This window comes from Platichthys flesus, chromosome 24 (assembly GCF_949316205.1).
Source record: "Platichthys flesus chromosome 24, fPlaFle2.1, whole genome shotgun sequence".
Lineage (NCBI taxonomy): Eukaryota > Metazoa > Chordata > Actinopteri > Pleuronectiformes > Pleuronectidae > Platichthys > Platichthys flesus.
The window spans coordinates 7,521,992-7,542,258 of NC_084968.1; the positions used below are offsets into that span (position 1 = coordinate 7,521,992).

General features: G+C 43.9%; 1 protein-coding gene across 1 annotated transcript in view; it reads left to right on the forward strand.

The window, feature by feature from the left end:
- LOC133949941 (collagen alpha-1(XXV) chain) overlaps positions 1-20,267 on the forward strand; it is a 145,946-nt gene that overhangs the window by 98,850 nt on the left and 26,829 nt on the right. Inside the window, exons 7-13 of the mRNA XM_062384044.1 lie at positions 649-720; positions 1,313-1,429; positions 2,532-2,567; positions 14,271-14,297; positions 15,649-15,693; positions 17,505-17,549; positions 18,109-18,135. Coding sequence (XP_062240028.1) covers positions 649-720; positions 1,313-1,429; positions 2,532-2,567; positions 14,271-14,297; positions 15,649-15,693; positions 17,505-17,549; positions 18,109-18,135 — 369 coding nt within the window. The remainder of the gene's footprint in view (positions 1-648; positions 721-1,312; positions 1,430-2,531; positions 2,568-14,270; positions 14,298-15,648; positions 15,694-17,504; positions 17,550-18,108; positions 18,136-20,267) is intronic.

Below are 20,267 nucleotides of genomic sequence, written 5' to 3' on the forward strand. Positions count from 1 at the left end.
TGTCCATTGATGCTAAAATGAATGGAAGGAACTCCAAGAGGAGAGCTCGTCGATGAACCGAGGTGTTTTTTTAAAACCCGTGCCCATGGTTCACCACAAATCCTTCAATCCACCATTTGGCCTTCAGGATTGTTTCAGCGATGGATGAAGCCACTTAATACCAATGGACACAAGCAGAATAAAGCATGCATTGAAAGGCACAAGGTCAATAAATCAACCCCAACTCAGAGGATTCGACTAAGCTGGTGTCAGTGTGTGCAGCTCCCGGGGTCTGATTTAGCAGCAGGCATGATGATGATGATAATGATGACAGCGCTTTCGCAGGGGAGGAGAAATTCCCATTTTTCCGGGGACTGTGAGGACACTGTGGCACCCTTGCACCCCGAGGTGGTAATGACGGTCCCTGGCTCCAAAATATAAGCCCAGACTTCCGAAGCAAACCACCTCAATGCTGGAAAAGTGTGGATTTCTCTCTCCAAAGTGTAAAGGCGCCCGGATCGCGGTCCACGAACACAGGCCGCTCTAACAAAATCTGTTTCTTTTTGCATTTGCCTTCCTCCTCCTCCTTCTTCTTCCGGGACCTCATCCTTCTTCAACCTTCTCTCACCTCTGTGACCTTCGACCTCTTGACCTCACACACCTACTCAGATGGTCTTCCCTAAGATCAATCATGGCTTTCTTTCTGCTGACCAGCAGCTCATAAAGCGACGTCTCATTAAGGTAGTGGCTGTGTCCTCACTCTCTTCCTGTCCATCGTGCCAAGTCTCTTCGTATTACTTCTCTCTGGCCATTCTGCAGTTTGCATGCAAGCCTTCAGACAGACGTGCCACTTGCACTCTTATAGTCCTTCTGTTACAATGAATCAATGACTGTCCTAGCATTACTTAAAAAATGTCCCGGCAAGTTAGTTGGTTGAATATTTTTTGACAATACATTTTAATAATGGAGCACACATCACCAATAAATGTTCACTTTGTAGCTCTACACTCTAAACAATGAGACTTATTTCAGCCTGCACCTAATGCACAAACCCTATTCTTCTCATGAGGTCTGTTTAGGATTGCATGCATTCATATTTCAGCCGTTAATAAAACAACTGCAGCTCCTACTGTTGTAGGCTACATGTAGCTTTAGCCGAGAAATTCAATAACACAAATTCTACTCCATGTTATGAATGGAGGCCGCCCATATAGCCACCTGCCAGAACATTTCATTTTTCTCTGCTTCATCATTATTTAACTGCTTTAGTCTCAGCTGATCCAAAAATATCACAGCATAATGATGATGAACCGTTCGTTATTCCGACACACAGGGAGATCAGGGGCAGGCGGGACCGCCTGGGCCTCCGGGGCCACCGGGCCCTCCGGGGCCGAGGGGGCCTCCGGGGGACACGGGGAAAGATGGACCCAGAGGTGTGCCTGGTCTAGCAGTGAGTATTGCTTTTCACCTGTCATGGGAAAGTTAGTTTAGAGATTGACATAGTTTTCTTTTGTTGTCAGAAAAACATTCAGATACATTTTTCCTGTAAAAATAAAAACTGCATTCTTCCCTTTTAGCTCATTCATAATGATTTGACTCAGTGCCAGAGGGATTTATCCCAATGAAAACCTTTTTAATGACAAGCTGCAGTGCAGTTCAATTAACCAAATGTTTTAGGCTAAATATGGATATGCTCTCCAGGAAAATGCTCTTTTCCATGTATTTACGTTTACTTGGTTGGGTTTCATTATAACGTAATATTTTCCATGTCTTTAAGTCTGTCACTGGCATTACACTAATTTATGTGAATTCTGCCTGTGAGAGAAAGAAGGAACAGAAAACGCCTGTCAATTACGTTGAGCCATAAAACCTTCCAAGGTCTCCAGCTGATCTTTATTGACTTGGCTGTGTTCAAAGCGGGGGTGCAAAAATATAAAGTGTTGTTTATCCAAATCTTTCCAAAATGTTGATGACTATTGTTGTTAAGCTCCCCCCCGATTAGCAGTGGCATTACTTGTGCTTTCCCTCGGAATTAATCTTCTATTGCTGCGGTGGTTTATTTTATGATTTACTTGTGCTGCAATGAATCACTCTGAGAGACGGTGGCAAAAAAACTCAAATGAATGTCACAAAAAACGGGGAACACGGTTCAAGCATTGACTTTGGCAGAGCAATGTGGACATGGCTGGCGTCTCATTTCTACCCCGAGACCTGCGTGAACATCCGAGAGCCAGGCCTGAACCAAAGAAGAATACAAGGCTGTTGGACGGGGACGGTGAAGGGTACAGGTGGCACAGCTTGATAAATGCCTCCCAGCCAACTCGGTATATGAGTTGAACGATGCTGAGCTCTACTTGGCAACTTGGCTGCTACGCACCAGAGCAGCTGCTAAAAGAAATGGGGAATACAAAAATAATAATGTAGAGAGTGCTCTGTTGATAACCAGACAATTTGACTTTTTCTTTTTTTTGTCTAATACTATTTATGACATTTTGAAATTCCAACTTAGCGCGTTCTCTTACATTAACTGTCTGTTTTCTATTTCCTTTAAGGGGGATCTGGGGCAGCCTGGAGAAATAGGACCTGCGGTAAGACCAATTTTTCTTCAATTTCTAGAGTCTACCTTGAATTTTAGCACTCATCATTGAAATGTTTAGAAATAAAGTTGGTGGAAAATTTGGAAATAGCGTGAACCCCTCTCGTACAAATATACATTTACTGACATTTGGGGAAACAGACCTTCACTGGAAATGGGATGAAACAGCAAACAGCCAGGTTCTGCCAAAAGTTAATTTATCAGGTGAAGTGTTTGTAGGGGGAGGGAATATCTGCAGGTGCCTATCTAATCCAAGAAATCTGGTATGTATCTGACCAGCATTTCTCGAGAACTGTTCAACTTATTTCCGTCACACTTGCCATGTGCACCGCTAAGGAACCGAGGAAGTGCAGTGTTGAATTTGATGGGAATTTTACAAAAGGAAAAGTGCAACCAGATTCACCACAGGCCAAACAAACAGCCCATTCCAAACAGGCAGGTTTAGAACGGGCACTGGACTGTTAGACAATTACATTCTGTTTACTTTTAAAATGAACCTCTGTCAGCATCATCCATCATCTGGTGTTCAGGTGCTGCCATTTAGGATATTTTTAAATGTCCAATATTTATGAGATATTCGTAAAGTGGTTTATGGCTACTGTGATGAATATTAATGATACTTTTTATGACACCCTTCAAAATCCTAAGTTTCCTCAAAAACCTGTTATACAGTAGGGACAAACTGTTCCAGTTAACGGCAACGGGATACTGCTTGTGGTGTTCGGCAAATAAAGCATTTGATTAAAGTTTCCTCATAAAAGCTCCGCTGGATAGGTCAAGCCAAATTCCAGAGAAGGCAAGGTCGGAAAAACGGGACCCGAGAGAACACTCGGTAATGTCAGGCCTCGCAAGTGAAGCGGAGGGAAAGCGAAGCTGACAGAGGAGGTGTTATCAAGTGCTTTCATCTTCTAATTCCATCGCCCCGGACCTTTTCCACGTGGTGTGGGAAAGTCTGGTGGATCGGAAAGAAACGGCCAGAGAAAATTAAAGATGATGAGGCTTTATAGAAAAAATCAAGACACATTAACGAGAGAGGAAGAGGAGTGAAAAGCCTGGTTGCTAATCGTTTTCAGGTCAACATGCCGCCCTCTATAAAGTCTTTATGCTGCGGTAGTTTTCAGCTTTTGTTGACTTTAATTATATCTTTCACCCGTTATCACACTAAGCGGCGCACTTATGTTCCAGAAATTAGCATGTCATGCTTGTCAGAGTTGCAATAGAGGGTCCCAGCTGAGCTGCCATAGGTCTACAGTGCTCGCACAAACGCACTTGACAGTTGCTGGAGTATTTCTCTCAAAGATGAACGTTGACTCCGATTCAAAATGAGCTTGAGATGTTTGTATAAAAAATATGGGCTGCTCGCTGTAATTCTTGAAATAAGAAACACTCATTCATATATACACAGCGTGACGCTTGTGCACTTTTAGCAATGAATAATGTCATCATTTGGATATCATCCCTACTCCACCCTGTGTTGAGCAGCAGGAGATGAGCACGTCCCAGAGCGTGTAAGAATATGTGACATGGCCGCTCAGACGCAGCCGAGTTCAGAGCTTCTGTTTCCAGCCAAAGGCGGTTTGAAAAAAAATAATAAGCTAAGATAAGATAATGGACCAGAGGGAGAAGTTTCGTGTAAATGATCATTTGGAACGTCAAATCTCTGGAGAGGGAACAAAAAGAAATTCTCAAGAAACACAACACCACACCCTTGATCCGGCCTTTGGAAATCGATATGAATTAGATGTGCACAAGCAACCAGACTGATGGGCTCCACTGAGAGGCCGAGCTGTGATCAGCACCGAGGTCTGCATCCTGAGGTTGCTCCTTCACAAAATGTTTTCTCTTTTTTAAGGCACTCTCAGAGCTATAGCGTCCACTTGACACAACTCAGCGCTTTTTGATGTAGATGCTATTGTTAAAGAGGCAAAAGTAGATTCCAGACTTTTCCAGCAGCCTTCCAAGACATATGGTGCTGGTTAGCAGGATTAAGCTCTTGTGGAGAAACAAGGAGGAGGGGGAGGAAGATGAAGAAGCAGAAGAAGAGGGAAAGAGTTTTAGGATTCAATTTGAAATCATCAGTGCCATAAGGTGTCTCTGGGGCAAATTAAGGGGGTCCTCAGCTCTCTAAAGGTGGCTTCCAGCCTTGCATACAGTTTTCATTTAGAACTTGATTTTGCTTCAAAACAGAAGACAAGAATAGCTGTGGTGTATTGTGTGCTGCGTTCCATCCGTAAATGAAAAAACCTCCTCCAGCGGCCTACTGCTTTTATTCCTCTCAATTATATCACAGAAGTTCACGGATCCACTTTTACATCCTACTCTTTCCATATAACTAACTCACCATGTGCTCACGACTCACCTTGGATATTTATTTCAATGCACAACAGGCATGCACGCAGGGATCTAGTTTTCTCATCGTGCCTGTGTAATCTGGACATAATCTTTAATATTTTTGGTGTCCTTGACTGAGTTCCTTTCCCTTTAATGTGAAGCCAAACATGAGGAGCAAAGATGTGACTAAATGTCCTCGGACATGCTCTGTGGTCGCCAACTATTTTGGGGCAAATGCTGACATCAATGGGAAAAGTATTTTCTCGAGGGAAAGTTTTTTTATAAAAACAACCTGGGTCTTATCGTGACAGGATTTTAGTACCAAAGTCATCAGGTCATGTTTATTGCCCAGGATTTACAGATTTAAAGTTGCTAGCTGATAAACCTGCCTTTATGTCAGCATAATATTGTAAACACCTCTCTTTGGAGATAAATGGCCATAGGAAAATCTCATACTGTATCGTTACACTCTAATCCAAGTATAACTGATAAAGGAAAATCCATCACAAAATCTATATTTCGTGCATTTCAGAGCTGCCTCTTATTTAAACTTCAGAGTTGACTGGGTGGCCTCCTCCGCCTTGTGCTGCCATGTTGTTTACAGTTGTTTTAGCCGTAAAGCTTGTGCGACTGAAGGGGCTTACGAAAGGGAAAAGTCGTGTATGCTTAAGTAAAGCACACACGTCCAAAAAATGTCCAATAATGGCGGCGAGCACGTTGTTTTGCTAACCTGCAGCTACCCAGGGCCAAACTTAAGACCCAGACTGTCAAAAAAATACATTTCCTTTTAAGCAAAAACGTTCCATAATTGAAGGCAAATAGAAGTTGAATGTCGCAAAGCCTTTTCGCAGATCGTATAAGTCAAACAGAAGCTTTAAACAGAAGCTCTTAATCAAGCCAAAGCTCCGACATGCAACGTGTCCGTGCTTGGATCGTCGCAAATGTTTTTCCTGTAAATGCTGAGATAGAATCGGACATGCACACTGGGAGGATCTTCGAGTGGCTGAGGGGGTCGACTGCAGGACGAGTGTGGGAATTGACCCGGCAGTAGCCTCATTGTTTGTCATTTCCAAGTCATGAATGAAAGCATCAGACATTCAGGGCTTTGTGCTTGTGTTCAGATGCTCGACTTCAATCGGCGTCCGGTTGATATTGCACGTTTATGGGTTCTTTTCCCCTTTTGTGATCGTTAAATGAGCTCAGGTGCAAATTTGCTGAGCTTGTGCTGCTGTAGCGGAAATTATTATCTTTTTATCTTATATTGAATGACCCTCAATATTACTGCTCTTGAGATGTCAGGACCCAAAGCCGAGAACAAAAGAAGCAGGATCAGGACTTCCTCGAGGGTTCTTGACTCTCTGAAACAAATCTTTTCAGCCTGTAGGCCCTGAGTGCTCTCAGATGTAGCCGAGCTAATTAGCACTCAGGCGAGTGGCACATGCTTGCACATACCTAGTGGGTCATAAAGATGTTTACCAAGCCCCACTGAGGTTAGCTAACAAAGACTTTTAAAGGCAAGTGGGAGGAAAACCTTTCTCTCAGTTGGCCGAGATAATGAAAGTTGCTCATTGAGGTTTTGGTTATAAGTGCGGGTGGAATGCACCATAAATAAGCTGCAACTGTGTGGGCCGCTTCTGTAAATGTGAGAACTTGTTGCTGCTGGATTTCCACAAGCTAGTTTTTTACTAAATAAAAAAAAAACAAGGGGGTAAGCTGAGAATGAGAAAGTGTTGAGCTTCGGTCTCCTGGTGATTGCGTCAGAAACTAAAGAAGATATGGAATAGATCAAACCAACCACTTATTCTCAGAAAAAAACGGTTATTTAGCCAAGCATCTATTTCATGTAGGTTAGGGTTGGCCGCCACCACCTCGCTCCCATTTCTTCTTCACAGAAATCTCTACAGACAGAAAAACTTCAAATTGAACTTGTCTTTGTTGACTACTTTTTAAAATACAGGCACACAAACCTTGCACATTCAACCACGGGACCCAATCTTAAGTTTAAAGCCAATTATACTGCGTCAACAAGAGTGAAGCCGAATAAAAAAGTTGTTTCTTAGGGCTTGTAGAGCACAAGGTCGTCTTGGCCTCGACACAACTGCACGTGGCGAGCCAAATGGATCCGCTCACTGTGAATCCTGAGCCGACGGTGAGAAAGAAGCTGGCCAACACGAGGTGTCACGAGGTGTAACAGCCAAGCACGGAGGTGTTGATGAACAGAGTCTAGCTTTAGCCAACATGGAAGGAACTAACTTTCAGCTTGGTTTTTTTCCTTTTTGTTCCTGAAGCAGTCCTGCTGTTTTTAGGCTGATTTGGCAGTGGCGGATCTAGGGCGGGGGGGGGGGGGCAATTATATTTCCAACATCCATGCGAAATCCTTGATTTAGTAAGATGCTCATTAAAGTTATTCCTGGTTTTTCTGTTAGCTCTGTTAGTTGAATATATTTTTTAAATGCGGCAGAAAATATGGCGACGCCTGCGAGCTAGTTCTGGCAGGCAACTCGAGCTGCGCGGCGCCAATCACGTGACATACATCACGTGACATACATCACGTGACATACATCATGTGACATACCTCAATCTCCACAACCAGCTATAATACACACCCACCTTATCAGGTGGTCTATTTAACCAGAGAGACATTTCCCATCAGCCCCTCTTTCTCGCACTGCTGCTGCAGTATTGCTACCTGTTGCTTCAGTGTCTCAGTTGTTGACCAAGTGACCGTTGTTCCTCCGTGGGTCGTTGTCTCTCTCAATCCGTGATTCCTCCTCCGAAAAAGTTCGCATTATTTCCGTAATTTCGGCTCGGTCCTTTAAGATTCACTACGTGTGAAACGGACGTCAAGCGTCTGCACCACGACTCCCGCGGGCCTCTCAGCGCGCACCACATCTTGGAGGAGCTGCGCACCCGAAGCGTTTAATTCATCCGGTCTGAGCCACGAGTTAGTTTCAACTACTTCTTGACTGAAGGCGGTTCCGCGAGGCCGAACAAACGCCGGTGGCAGCGTCACTGACGGCAGCTTCGCTGACGGATTCTTCCCGGGACATCTCTGCTCTACCAACTTCTCCCTCACCGCGGGATGTTGTCCCTCGGAGGCAGAGGAAGCGCGCCTGGATCCGCTGGGGCTTTCATCCTGTCTCCTCTGCTGAATGAAGTCTGCACTGAACGTTATGAATGAAACAATTCAGTCTCGAATCACACGCCATCTTCCCTGCACGTGATGTAAACAACGGTACCGGCTTGTGCTATAGTACTTCCTGGTACGTCACTCCAGCAGGATTATGGGAGTTGTAGTCCAATCTCCAGCCATGGGTTTGAAGCTCCTGTCTCCTGACAACAGTACCTTTCCCAAAGGTATCAAATGCTGCAGGTAAAGATGTTTTGTTATTCCTGAAAATTCAATTATATAATATAATATATATGTGGGTAGAGTTGGTCTTCCTCCAACCAAAGGTTGGGGTTCAATCTTGTGCAAGATACTGAACCCTCAAATGGGCCCTCATAGATGTTGAATGCAATAATTGTAAATAACTTGTATATATGACTTTCTTATGACTTCTGGCATGCGATGATTTCGCAACGGACGTGCCATGTGCTATATTTGTCCCATTGCACATGCCCGAGTTTCAGGGATAGGAAGGGAGCGAGATGGCTCACTCCTCAGCTACTTCCATCAGCACCTCCGGTAAAACAAAGTTTATTACAGCTGCGCGAATAACACGCGCTATGAGGTAACTAACGAATGATCGAATATTAAATTCACGGGCAACTATTTTGTCTTCGGATTGTCGACTACAATCTGGTGCACTTTGAGGAAGTAAATATGTCAGAATCTACTGTTGGTGGTCATAATCTACTTGTGGTGTGAGAAACAGTTCATAGACACACTGAGCAGTACCCGGGTTTTCCTTTCCGCATATTAACGTCTTGGCGATGTCCGTCTCGGGAAACCTTCTTTGAAAATTTCTGAACATCTTTCATTGGATGTGAGAGAGTGGTGGTTTACTGTTGTGTCAAGACACCACAACACTTCTGTGCGCAGCGTTGTCGTAAGGCCTGCATGATTATGGCCAAAATCATAATTACGATTATTTAGATCAATATTAATATCATGATTATTAATACATCTTAGGAACAACATCTTTTTTTTTATATAGCGTTTTTATGTTTAAATGCACAAGAACACTGCTTTCACTCCCATGTTGTGCTACATTCCAGCTAATGTACACATCTTTCATTAGGTCCTGGGCAATCGACTCTCCTGTCGGTTCTTATGGGAAAAATGACGTCTGTAAGCATCGACTCTTCATTGCAAATTACAATCGATGCAGTGAATTGTCAGGGACATGTACGGCTCCATTGTTGTGCTTGATCATTGCTCACAGTATTTATGGGACACCTGTCTTTGGCCAAATGAAATGCGATCGCATCCGTTATTCCAGTGTGTCTTCGGGAATGGGGATGGATACGCTATATGTTGACGTTGGACATGGACGGAGATTCAGGGAGGTAATGTTAGCTTTGGCCTTGATGCACTTGTTGTACTATGGTTTGTGGGTTGTTTTTTTCAGGTGGTTAAACAAGGTAGTTGTATTGCTATGCGGCGCAAACACAACTCTAAACGCACTCTGGCATGATTTGTTCTTGGTTATCATCACTTGCCCTAAATTCCAAAACTACCAAACAATGGATGATGATCCTTTTCGAAGGACTTGCTCCTCGCCTTCTGCTCCTGATAATTGATTTACCTTTCACACGACACCGTGACTGGCTACTCTCTGTCTCTACTCTTCTAAGAAATACCGGAACTGGCTGCAGACAAAACGTTTGTTCTGGTTACCGCTGCATGGTGCGTGCATGACAACTCCCATCTTGTTCTCCCTCTGGTGGTTAGCGTATGTTAGTCGAAAAAGCGCTTGTAGCAAATCACGCATTTTAAATGTCAATATTGCTGACGATCATGCAATTCGATTAATTGTGCAGCCCTAGTTGTTGTGGCTCCCATTGTCACTCTGAGGTCTGTAGAAGTTGAAGCAGAGGGAAAAAAATTAATTGTTGCATTTCAGGTGGTTTGCTGGACTTAGAGTGTTCAATTCTGGGGTATAGGTTGCCACGTGCCAAGTTCACAATATATTCTCCTACAGCCAGGGCAGTTGGGGGGAACCTCACCAGGTAGTATATATTCTCTCGCGACAATGTGCCTACAGCGAATGACCACACCACAGGGGTGCATGGTAAGCATCACAGTTTCACAGGTAGCATATTCTCCTGCAGGCATGCGCCTATGAAGAATGGTGGCAGTGGCATGGCACACATAACAGGCTCACTAGGTAGCATATTCTCCAGCAGGCATGCGCCTATGGAGAATGCCACACCGCAGTGGCATGGAACACATAACAGGCTCACTAGGTAGCATATTCTCCAGCAGGCATGCGCCTATGGAGAATGCCACACCGCAGTGGCATGGAACACATAACAGGCTCACTAGGTAGCATATTCTCCTGCAGGCATGCGCCTATGGAGAATGCCACACCGCAGTGGCATGGAACACATAACAGGCTCACTAGGTAGCATATTCTCCAGCAGGCATGCGCCTATGGAGAATGCCACACCGCAGTGGCATGGAACACATAACAGGCTCACTAGGTAGCATATTCTCCAGCAGGCATGCGCCTATGGAGAATGCCACACCGCAGTGGCATGGAACACATAACAGGCTCACTAGGTAGCATATTCTCCAGCAGGCATGCGCCTATGGAGAATAGCCACACCGCAGTGGCATGGAACACATAACAGGCTCACTAGGTAGCATATTCTCCTGCAGGCATGTGCCTATGGAGAATGCCACACTGCAGTGGCATGGAACACATAACAGGCTCACTAGGTAGCATATTCTCCTGCAGGCATGGGCCTATGGAGAATAGCCACACTGCAGTGGCATGGAACACATAACAGGCTCACTAGGTAGCATATTCTCCTGCAGGCATGGGCCTATGGAGAATAGCCACACTGCAGTGGCATGGAACACATAACAGGCTCACTAGGTAGCATATTCTCCTTCAGGCATGGGCCTATGGAGAATAGCCACACCGCAGTGGCATGGAACACATAACAGGCTCACTAGGTAGCATATTCTCCTGCAGGCATGGGCCTATGGAGAATAGCCACACTGCAGTGGCATGGAACACATAACAGGCTCACTAGGTAGCATATTCTCCTGCAGGCATGGGCCTATGGAGAATGCCACACTGCAGTGGCATGGAACACATAACAGGCTCATTAGGTAGCATTTTCTCTGGCAGGCATGCGCCTATTGAGAATGGCCACACCGCGGCGGTGTATGACACACACATAGCAGATACCGATTCATCCGTCAGGCTCCAAATCTGTGCAGTGTTGGGGGGCTACAGTGTTAGCTCATCACTCCCATGATTCCTGTGTTGGCATATGGGGAGTGATTAAGTTGGAGCCTAGACGCCAAACACAAACATGCTCTACTATGAATAATAAATATCGTAATAAATAAGATAAATAATCAAACGTAAGTTGTCTGACTGAAATGGAGCGAAGCCAGCAAGCTAGTTCTGGCAGGCAACTCGAGCTGCGCTGCTTCAGTCATGTGCCATACATCAGGTGACATAAATCATGTGACATATATCAGGTGACATACTTCACTTGCATGCTGCTACAATAGAAAGCTATGAATCCTCAATGATGACAGTCTTACCTAACATTTACCTTGGCTTTATATTTCCTTATTACGGAATTGTTGTCAAGGTGAGTCAGAGTATACGATAACGGAAGCAGTATAATAGGAAATCTGACAAGGACGCTTATTTTAATCCTCTACATGACCTTATCCTCTCTAGTATTAGAAGAACACATGTTCACAACAAGTCTGATAGATCTTGTCGAGACTTCTGAATTATCATTGCTAAGAATAATACTGCTTTCTGTTCTTTCTGCTCTATGATCAAACGCTTGCATCCCTCTTCAACCCATCTGACGACACCCTTGCCTACCAACAATGGTCGAAAATGCATGACGAGATCTCCTCAAAGCTTCGCCATCCCTGCCAGAGCTGAGGCCTAACACCTGGATGCTGTCCCCGCACTCACTAAGATGTTGCACCACTATGACTGCAACACTCCATCATCCATGCTACTCATGCTATGTTGGACACCACAAGAAGGAATATTGACTCTCAAACATCATCTGCAGCCTTGATGTTTTAATGTGTAATCTCCGCTGCATAAATCCTTTGTTGCATGTCAGATCTCGGGATCCATCACGTATCCGCGTCCGGGGTAGTCACAGGCATGTTTCGGCGCGCCTTTATCCCCTCAAATGGTGACGATACAATGCGAACGATGCCAAGGGATTCATTGCACCCTTGCCATGGCATACATCTGTTCCTGTCCATCCTGGGAGAGGGATCCCTCACATGTGGCTCTCTCTGAGGTTTCTACTTTTTCCCCTGTTTATGGGGGTTTTTTGGTAGTTTTTCCTTACTCTTGTCGAGGGTTAAGGACAGGATGTCGCATTTGTTAAGCCCGATGAAACGAATCATGTTTTGGATATTGGCGATACAAACAAACATGTGAATGAATAATTTGTATGTGTTTTGCAGACTGATTATTTAATTGCATTTCAGGTGGTTTGCTGGGCTTAAAGGTGAAATTCCGGTGCATATGTTGCCATGTGCCAAGTTCACTATATTCCCGTATAGGGAACCTCACCAGGTAGTATATTCCCCCGCAGACAATTTGGCTACAGCGAATGACCACGCCGCGGCGGTGAATGGCACACATAACAGTTCACTAGGTAGCATATTCTCCTGCAGGCAATGCGCCTAGGGAGAATGGCCACACCGCGGCGGTGAATGGCTCACATAACAGGTTCACTAGTTAGCATATTTTCCTGCAGGCTAATGCCCCTACGGAGAATGGCCACACCGCGGCGGTGAATGGCGCACACATAGCAGATACCGATCCGTACGTCAGGCTCCGACTATGTGCAGTTTTGGGGGGTTACAAGTATTTGCTCATCACTCCCATCATTCCTGTGTAATCATATAGGGGAGTGATTAAGTTGGAGCCTAGACGCCAAACACTAAATCTGTTGTAATAAATATATTACATGATCAAACGTGAGTTGTCTGACAGAAATATGGCGACGCCTGCGAGCTAGTTCTGGCAGGCAACTCGAGCTGCGCGGCGCCAATCACGTGACATACATCACGTGACATACATCACGTGACATACATCATGTGACATACCTCAATCTCCACAACCAGCTATAATACACACCCACCTTATCAGGTGGTCTATTTAACCAGAGAGACATTTCCCATCAGCCCCTCTTTCTCGCACTGCTGCTGCAGTATTGCTACCTGTTGCTTCAGTCCCTCCACCACCCCAGCATCCACCTGTAGGCCCAGCATCCACCTGTAGGCTCCAAACGGGGGGTTACAAGTATTTGCTCATCACTCCCATCATTCCTGTGTAATCATATAGGGGAGTGATTAAGTTGGAGCCTAGACGCCAAACACTAAATCTGTTGTAATAAATATATTACATGATCAAACGTGAGTTGTCTGACAGAAATATCAATTGTGAACAATTTGTGATATATTTTCTCATTATTGTGAGTATGTGATTGGTTATATTTAAAAAAAAGAGAGACTAATGAGAGGACAGGAGGATCTTGAGGGGCCAATCAGAATTCAGCTGGGGCCAGTAGCCCCTGGCCCCGAATCAAAAATCCGCCCCTGAGGTTCTGATGAAGGAGGCTGAGGATCTGTCATGGCACCCAGTCTCTCTGTGGTGAAATAACAGCAGGTTGAAAATAGAAACATTCCTCCCAGACACATCTATCACCAACTTGGATCTCGAGAAGAGATGTGGCGCCTTTTTGCTCGGTCTAACCCACGGGCTTTGCAAGTCTTTCCAACTATCGGCTTGTTTAGGTAACGAACCACAGTCCGTGTTGGACCAGAGGCGCAGAATGTCGAACAGTCAAAGCAGATACGTTTTCACAGTTGCTAAAACGAACAAAGACAGAGATCAACGTAAAAAGATAAACCGTAAAATGTTTAAGTATTCACGGCCTCGTTAAGGGATTCATGGGCTTGGTGCAACTCAATTAAAGTAAGGATTTTCGCTCTTTGTCGAAGGGATAAAACCCTTGTGATTCTGCTCTGCCTGAAGGGGTGTTTGCGCTCACTGTAGGAAATCCTACCAAAACCGTCCCAGTTCCTCTGCTGTGACCATGTTGGCTGTGGAAATAACATTATTTTATCTGACGTATACTGTTCTTTCTCTCTCCCACTCTCTCTTGCTCTGTCTCTTGTCATTTATAGGGGCCTGAGGGGCCAGAGGGGCAAAAGGTGAGTTATAAAAAAAACATTCCTAGTCCTAACAGCACATGTTGCTTTTCTTTAAAATTCTCATTTAGGCTGAAATGTGCCTTTTCAGTCCATATGTTAGAAAATCCTAATGAGCCTAATTCTAACGTAAACCAACCGGGAATTTCTCTAGCGTTATAATACTGTTTCGTTTAACATAGTAACTGTCTCGGGGCGAGTAAATAGAACAACAGGCGAGTTGAGTTTCGACTGGCGTGAGGAGGCAAAAGGGAAAAGAGTGATGGAGAAAGACGCAGAGCAGAGAATCTGCAGCTAAGTGCTGCGATACAGGCGGCGGGTCCCTGGCGGCGCTGATGTGAGGAACAGATGTAAGCTCTATCCAGCCATCAGGTAGCTGCCAGTGTTTGTTCAGTGTAACCCAATCAGACACTTCCTGTCTACGCTGTCATCTGTCGGCAGGGCCTCCCGTTGGTGTGGGTGTTTGTGCGTGTGTGTGTTTGTGCGTGTGTGTGTGTGTGTGTGCGTGTGTTTTAAGGGTTCAACGATGACACACCGCCATGTTAATGACTCATAAGCCAGGCCAGAGGATACTCAATTAGATCTGCCGCCGGTGGAGGACTGTGTTTAGTAGAGAGGCCAAACCAACGCTTATTTAAGTGTCATCGATTTGGTGTCATTACGTGAACTAAAGTTAATCATATATTTCAAACTTAGCTAAGCTGGAACTATGCATTTATTAACTTCCCCACCTTCTCCTTCATCCCAGGACGCTCCAGCTCAGGTACCCGGTTATATATTTGATATATTGGAGGAGACCCAAAAAGAGTTAGAAGCGTTATTCTTTTCATTGCTCCTAGTACCAATATTTCACCCATCTCTGATGTGTAAATGTAACCATGGTAACAGGAAATCACTCATATTATGAGGGAGTGCGAGTAGCCAGCACAAGCAAACCACTGTACTTTAAAGCTCAGCAGAATAATTCTCCCATTCTCGCCCTCTGCCTACCTACCCAGCAGATCTTAAAATATGACATGCAGTATTTATTTCTGCCGAGTTTTGTAACACAAAACCTGTACGTGCAGAAGTAGGGTTAGGAAGGATAGACGGGCCAACCCGGGAACACTTTGCTGTTTTTGTGTGGTGTCGACTTTTGACTGAAGTTTAGTTTTGGGCACTTTCTGTGCAGGATTTGATTAGATTTTTTGGGTGTTGGGTCCATGGGGAGGTGGTTTGGGCATCGCACAGAGAGAAAAGACCTGCATGGTCATATATTTATGTGACTTTTTGATGTTTTCAGTTTCAATCTCAGCAAATTACAGTTCTTTTTTTTCTGCAATGATACTTAAAGGCATTTGTGTTTGTTTCCCAGGGTTCCCTTGGTGCTCCTGGAAGCCCAGGTGTTGATGGACTGAAGGTGAGCTCATACAAACAGCACTGTTCTGTGTATGTGTGTTGGACTTTTCTGTTTCTTTTTGTTTGTTAACGTCTTGTTTCGACTGGTTTTCCATGGATTAGAGAGTTTGAAAGGGAAACTATTTCTACTTCATTACTTATGTAGGTGCCTACTTTTAATTTTAAATGTTTCATAAGAATATTCACTGTATTGCTGGATTGTTGGTATGTTGGTGTTTAGACTTTATCGCCACCTAGTGGCCAGGCATGCTCGTTTGAGCATTGGTTGTCATTTTTTGTGTTCTCGTCTAGACAAACTACATAATTTATAAAAGGATTTTCTGTTAAATGCAGTTGTCTTGTCTTATTGTAGCCTTGATATGGAATAATGATTCCCTCCCAAAAAACACAAATTTTAAAAAAGTTGAGAAGGCCAACACCTGAAAGTATTTTATCTTCAATCGACCAACTTAAACCCTCTTTAATGTTTTCACCAGTCTTTTTTTCTGCACATATGTTGCACTTTTCATATAAGAAAGGTTCTGACTATTCCAAACCACTCTCCTATTCAGGAGAAATCCCCAGGGTCACAAAATACCTTTTGGAGCTTTCTGTGAATCTGCTCTCACACTCAGCTTGTCCCTGCATCTCATTCTCGGAGACATTGAGTAGACACAGTGCAGGTGTTTCACAGTGGGGAAAAATGGAAAAGCATATTTATTCCAGAGCAAACAGCGGCACAAGTGAAGAGAACGAATGAGGAGATGATTTGAGAGGCACCGTCTTTCTAATCTCAAGCGCACATTTACACAGACACGAGTGGAGAGGCACGCACGGCCGTAATAGGAACCAGAGTGAAGAAGTTACATTTTGAAGGGAGCTCTGGAGAAAACAAAAGCTGAAGGCCTAATTCCATACTTGTGGAAGGAGTGTGGTCTGCCAGCACCCGTGAAACAGAACTCCAATGCAGTTATTAAACAGAATATGTTATTGTATGTAAGTGTCGCTCATGCAGAAAGTTGAACTGTACACAGCATTGGGAGCAGCTAAGTGGCAGACGTCATACTGATCCGACATAGATATCCGTGTGCCGAATGTGAGCTGATAAAGATACAAGATTCAAACATTTATGAGGAGATTCACGGCTAGTGTGCAGCGGGGGGGGGGGGGGTGGGGGGGGGTAGGTGTTTTTGGTGGGTTAGGGTTGGATACTCCCTAAACACAGATCATTCACAGATATTCCCATAATGCTTTATCCAGATGGGTGGGTTGCCACTTGGTATTCCCAGCATTCAGCAGCGGGCCCTTGACATTCATTTCATGAATGTTAATAAATCGACTTACTCGATTTCCTTTTTTTTTCATCCTGACTATACATTAACCAGAAGGGATAATGAAGTGGTGGTTTTGCAGATGTCCACAGGTTAATCGTTTTAAGCAACAGAGGGACTGAGACTGATTTCTCACTTAGAACTCAGACTCACACAAACAGTGAACTCTTATTCATCAGATGGACTTGGCTTTTTTCTTTTGCCCACACTCAGAACCAAAGCGGAAATAATTAGATTTATAATAGCTTGTCAATCCTTTCCACGGTATGTCTGGGGTTTTAAAATGTATGATATTTTGTCTAAAACCCACTATCCAGAAAATACCTACCTGTTTACCGATGACACAGACTTAACCTCTCTAAAGGTCAAAGGTTATCTATGTTGAGGGAGTAAAAAGTCAACTTTTTTATATCTTCTGATCTGAAATCCCTTAAATCAGAGTTCACGTTGATTAAACATCACACTCAATGCAGCCACTGTGTGTATGTTGTGCTGTCCGTAGGGGGATGTTGGAATCCCAGGATTGGACGGTATCCCCGGAGTCAAGGTCTGGTGCGCACATGTTCTGTGTGCTCTTATTCTTGTAAATTCACCGTGATCATATATATTTTTTGTATATTTCTTTTGTTTTGAAATGCTTTTGTCATTTTTCATCCTTCCCCTTCAAAGAAACATTGTTTACCCAAGTTTTTTTCCAACTTTACCTTTTGTAATGCCTTATTTTCTTCACACAATTTTCTGCATGAACTGTATTTGCAAATAAGATGAATATGAACATGTTATCTTCATAGCAGATATTCATCTGTATCATTTAAAACTAAATTGGAACCTACTTATAGGTTTTATTAAATGAAATGATGGTGAAATAGATATATGAATTGGTATTTTAGCTTGTTCATTGTATTCACTGTGAAAATTTCAAAAAAAGCAGATACTTGCTGATCTGTCTGGGGAAAAGTCAGACATAACACGAGAGAATTTCCGTGATCTAACATGGATTTAACCCCAGATACAATCTGACCCTCAGGGGCTGCAGTAATTCTCCCAACTGAACCCACCTCCCCTGAGCTTTTCTGTGTCTAAAACTCTGCTTTCTTTCCCAACAGGGTGAAATAGGAGAGCGAGGTGAAAAGGTAAAGCCCTATTTGACACCGCCGAACGTTATTGTTAGCATCACTCTCGATACCCCACCATGTGTTAGGACAGCCATCGTGATAAAACGATGGCATCGGCTCGGCCTTTCCTTCTCACAGCTCCTGCCTGTTTGTTTTTTTTCAAAGAGGACTCCCCATGTGAGATCACTGCAGGGAGCGAGCCGGTGATTCGGAGAATCTCAAAACTGAACCCCAGCTCCTCCGGCTCCAGGCCTCTAAACAATGGCCTCACTGAGGAGAAGCAGCCGTGTTCTCGCCTGCTCCCTAATTCTAATGGTGCCCATTTCTCTGTAGTTGGACAGCAGCGAGTGGGAGGTGTGAACACCGAGCGAGTCAGGAGTGAGGCAGGCTGCATGGGGAGGGTGGCGATGACTCAGCGCGCTTCATCGACCACAAAACCTTCCTTCAGGCGGATTGCCACCGTTGTTGATCCGAGTCTCCTGTCAAACGGAGACTTATTTCCCATCATTAATACTCCTGATTCAGTGTAATACTGTGGTTCAGCAGGCAGCAGCCATTGTTCACAGTAACATAACTGTCCTGTGGAGAATAAGCTGGATGGAAATGAATATAACATCGCGTAGAAGCTGTAAACCGACTGAGCCACTGGAGAAAGAAGATAATGACGGCCTTTGTTACGTTGCTGTGTCACAGGTTGCATGAAAGCAATAAACTATCCAATATTTTATAATGAAGAAGCCAAATTTGGATCAGGGCAGGATAAAATCAAACCAATTAAAGATCCCTTAAAAGGTCTGGCTCTCCCAATTGGGTTACACTGCTTTAAAGTACAATGAGAGATTATTGTTTGCTGCTTTCAGACATGACATGAATTTGTGTCTGGACTTTGCTTTTCACATATGAAGAAGCTGGAGTTTGGCCGGGTCAGACAAGTTCACAACAACAGAAATTAAAAAGTAAACAGACTCAGACGTTTGCGCTCTCAAAGCCCCTCGGGAAATTTTCAAGAGAATGTCCGGACTTCGGGAGTTTGTCTGAAAGCCGCTATAAAAAAGTTTTTGGCTTTGTTATCTCAGAGTCAGCAGGAAAATTCATGTCAAACAAATACTTTCATAGTTGGTAAAATGATCCATAATTCATTTACTGACAAAAACTTGATGTCCATACAGAATTTGAAAACTAATCTCATTGACTTAAAGTTCAATATTTCTACGGGGACACAACTTTTTACTTTAAATTTGAATATTTGCAGTCCTTCAGGCTACCACTTAGTTAACATGAATTTGTGGTTTAAAAAAAAACAAAAGAGAAAAGATCGATCTCCTGCCAACGACGGCACTGAAACTCACTCGTCTCAATGTGCCATGGAGGAGTTTTCTATTTTGAGATGAGACACATATGTTAACATTAACTGTTGTCTTTGGCATCGGTCGCTAAAAGAGAGCCAGCAAGCTCAAAACAATGCCAGCCTTTAACAGATTAAAGAAGTGTTTATTGCAGAAGCACAGAGCCTGTAACAGCTCATTTCTTGCTGTCCTGACACAACCTTTTATTTTAGATCCTTGGATTAGGAAATCCCCATTAAATTAGGAACATGTCAACGGGATTGAGAGCAGTGCCAGTATTCTCTCAACAAGGTTTCGGGGTATGGAGAGGCACACGGGGGCAGATGCTGAGGTTAAAGCAACACAATGTAACTTTTACTGAGCAACAGCTCCCTCTGCAGACACACCGGGTGATTCATTCATTTAGACTGTGTGTTCGATCTTTTAGGTGGTTTTTGTGTGGAGAAAATTCAAAGCCTAACAATGTGTTTACTGGAAAGATGGTGGATGTCTCCTAAACCAGAAGAGCAGCAGCTGTAATAGATTCACCGAACTCTGTTGAGAATTCCTGATATTTTAATGTTTCCTAGCTGAATATTGAGATTTTTAAGGACTTTTTTAAGTCTTTTTTACTCATCGACTGTTCACCATTAAGCTTAAACCTGTTGGGCCTGATTCTGGCAACTTTTAAGCAGTGACTATCAGTCGGTTTCTTGCTGGAGATCGTCCCGTTCTCCCAAAGTTGCAAAGTGTAAAAAATAGTTGGGAATTAAACTATTTTAAGTCAGTGTGCCAACAAACTAATTTTAAAGCTGCTATTTGAAG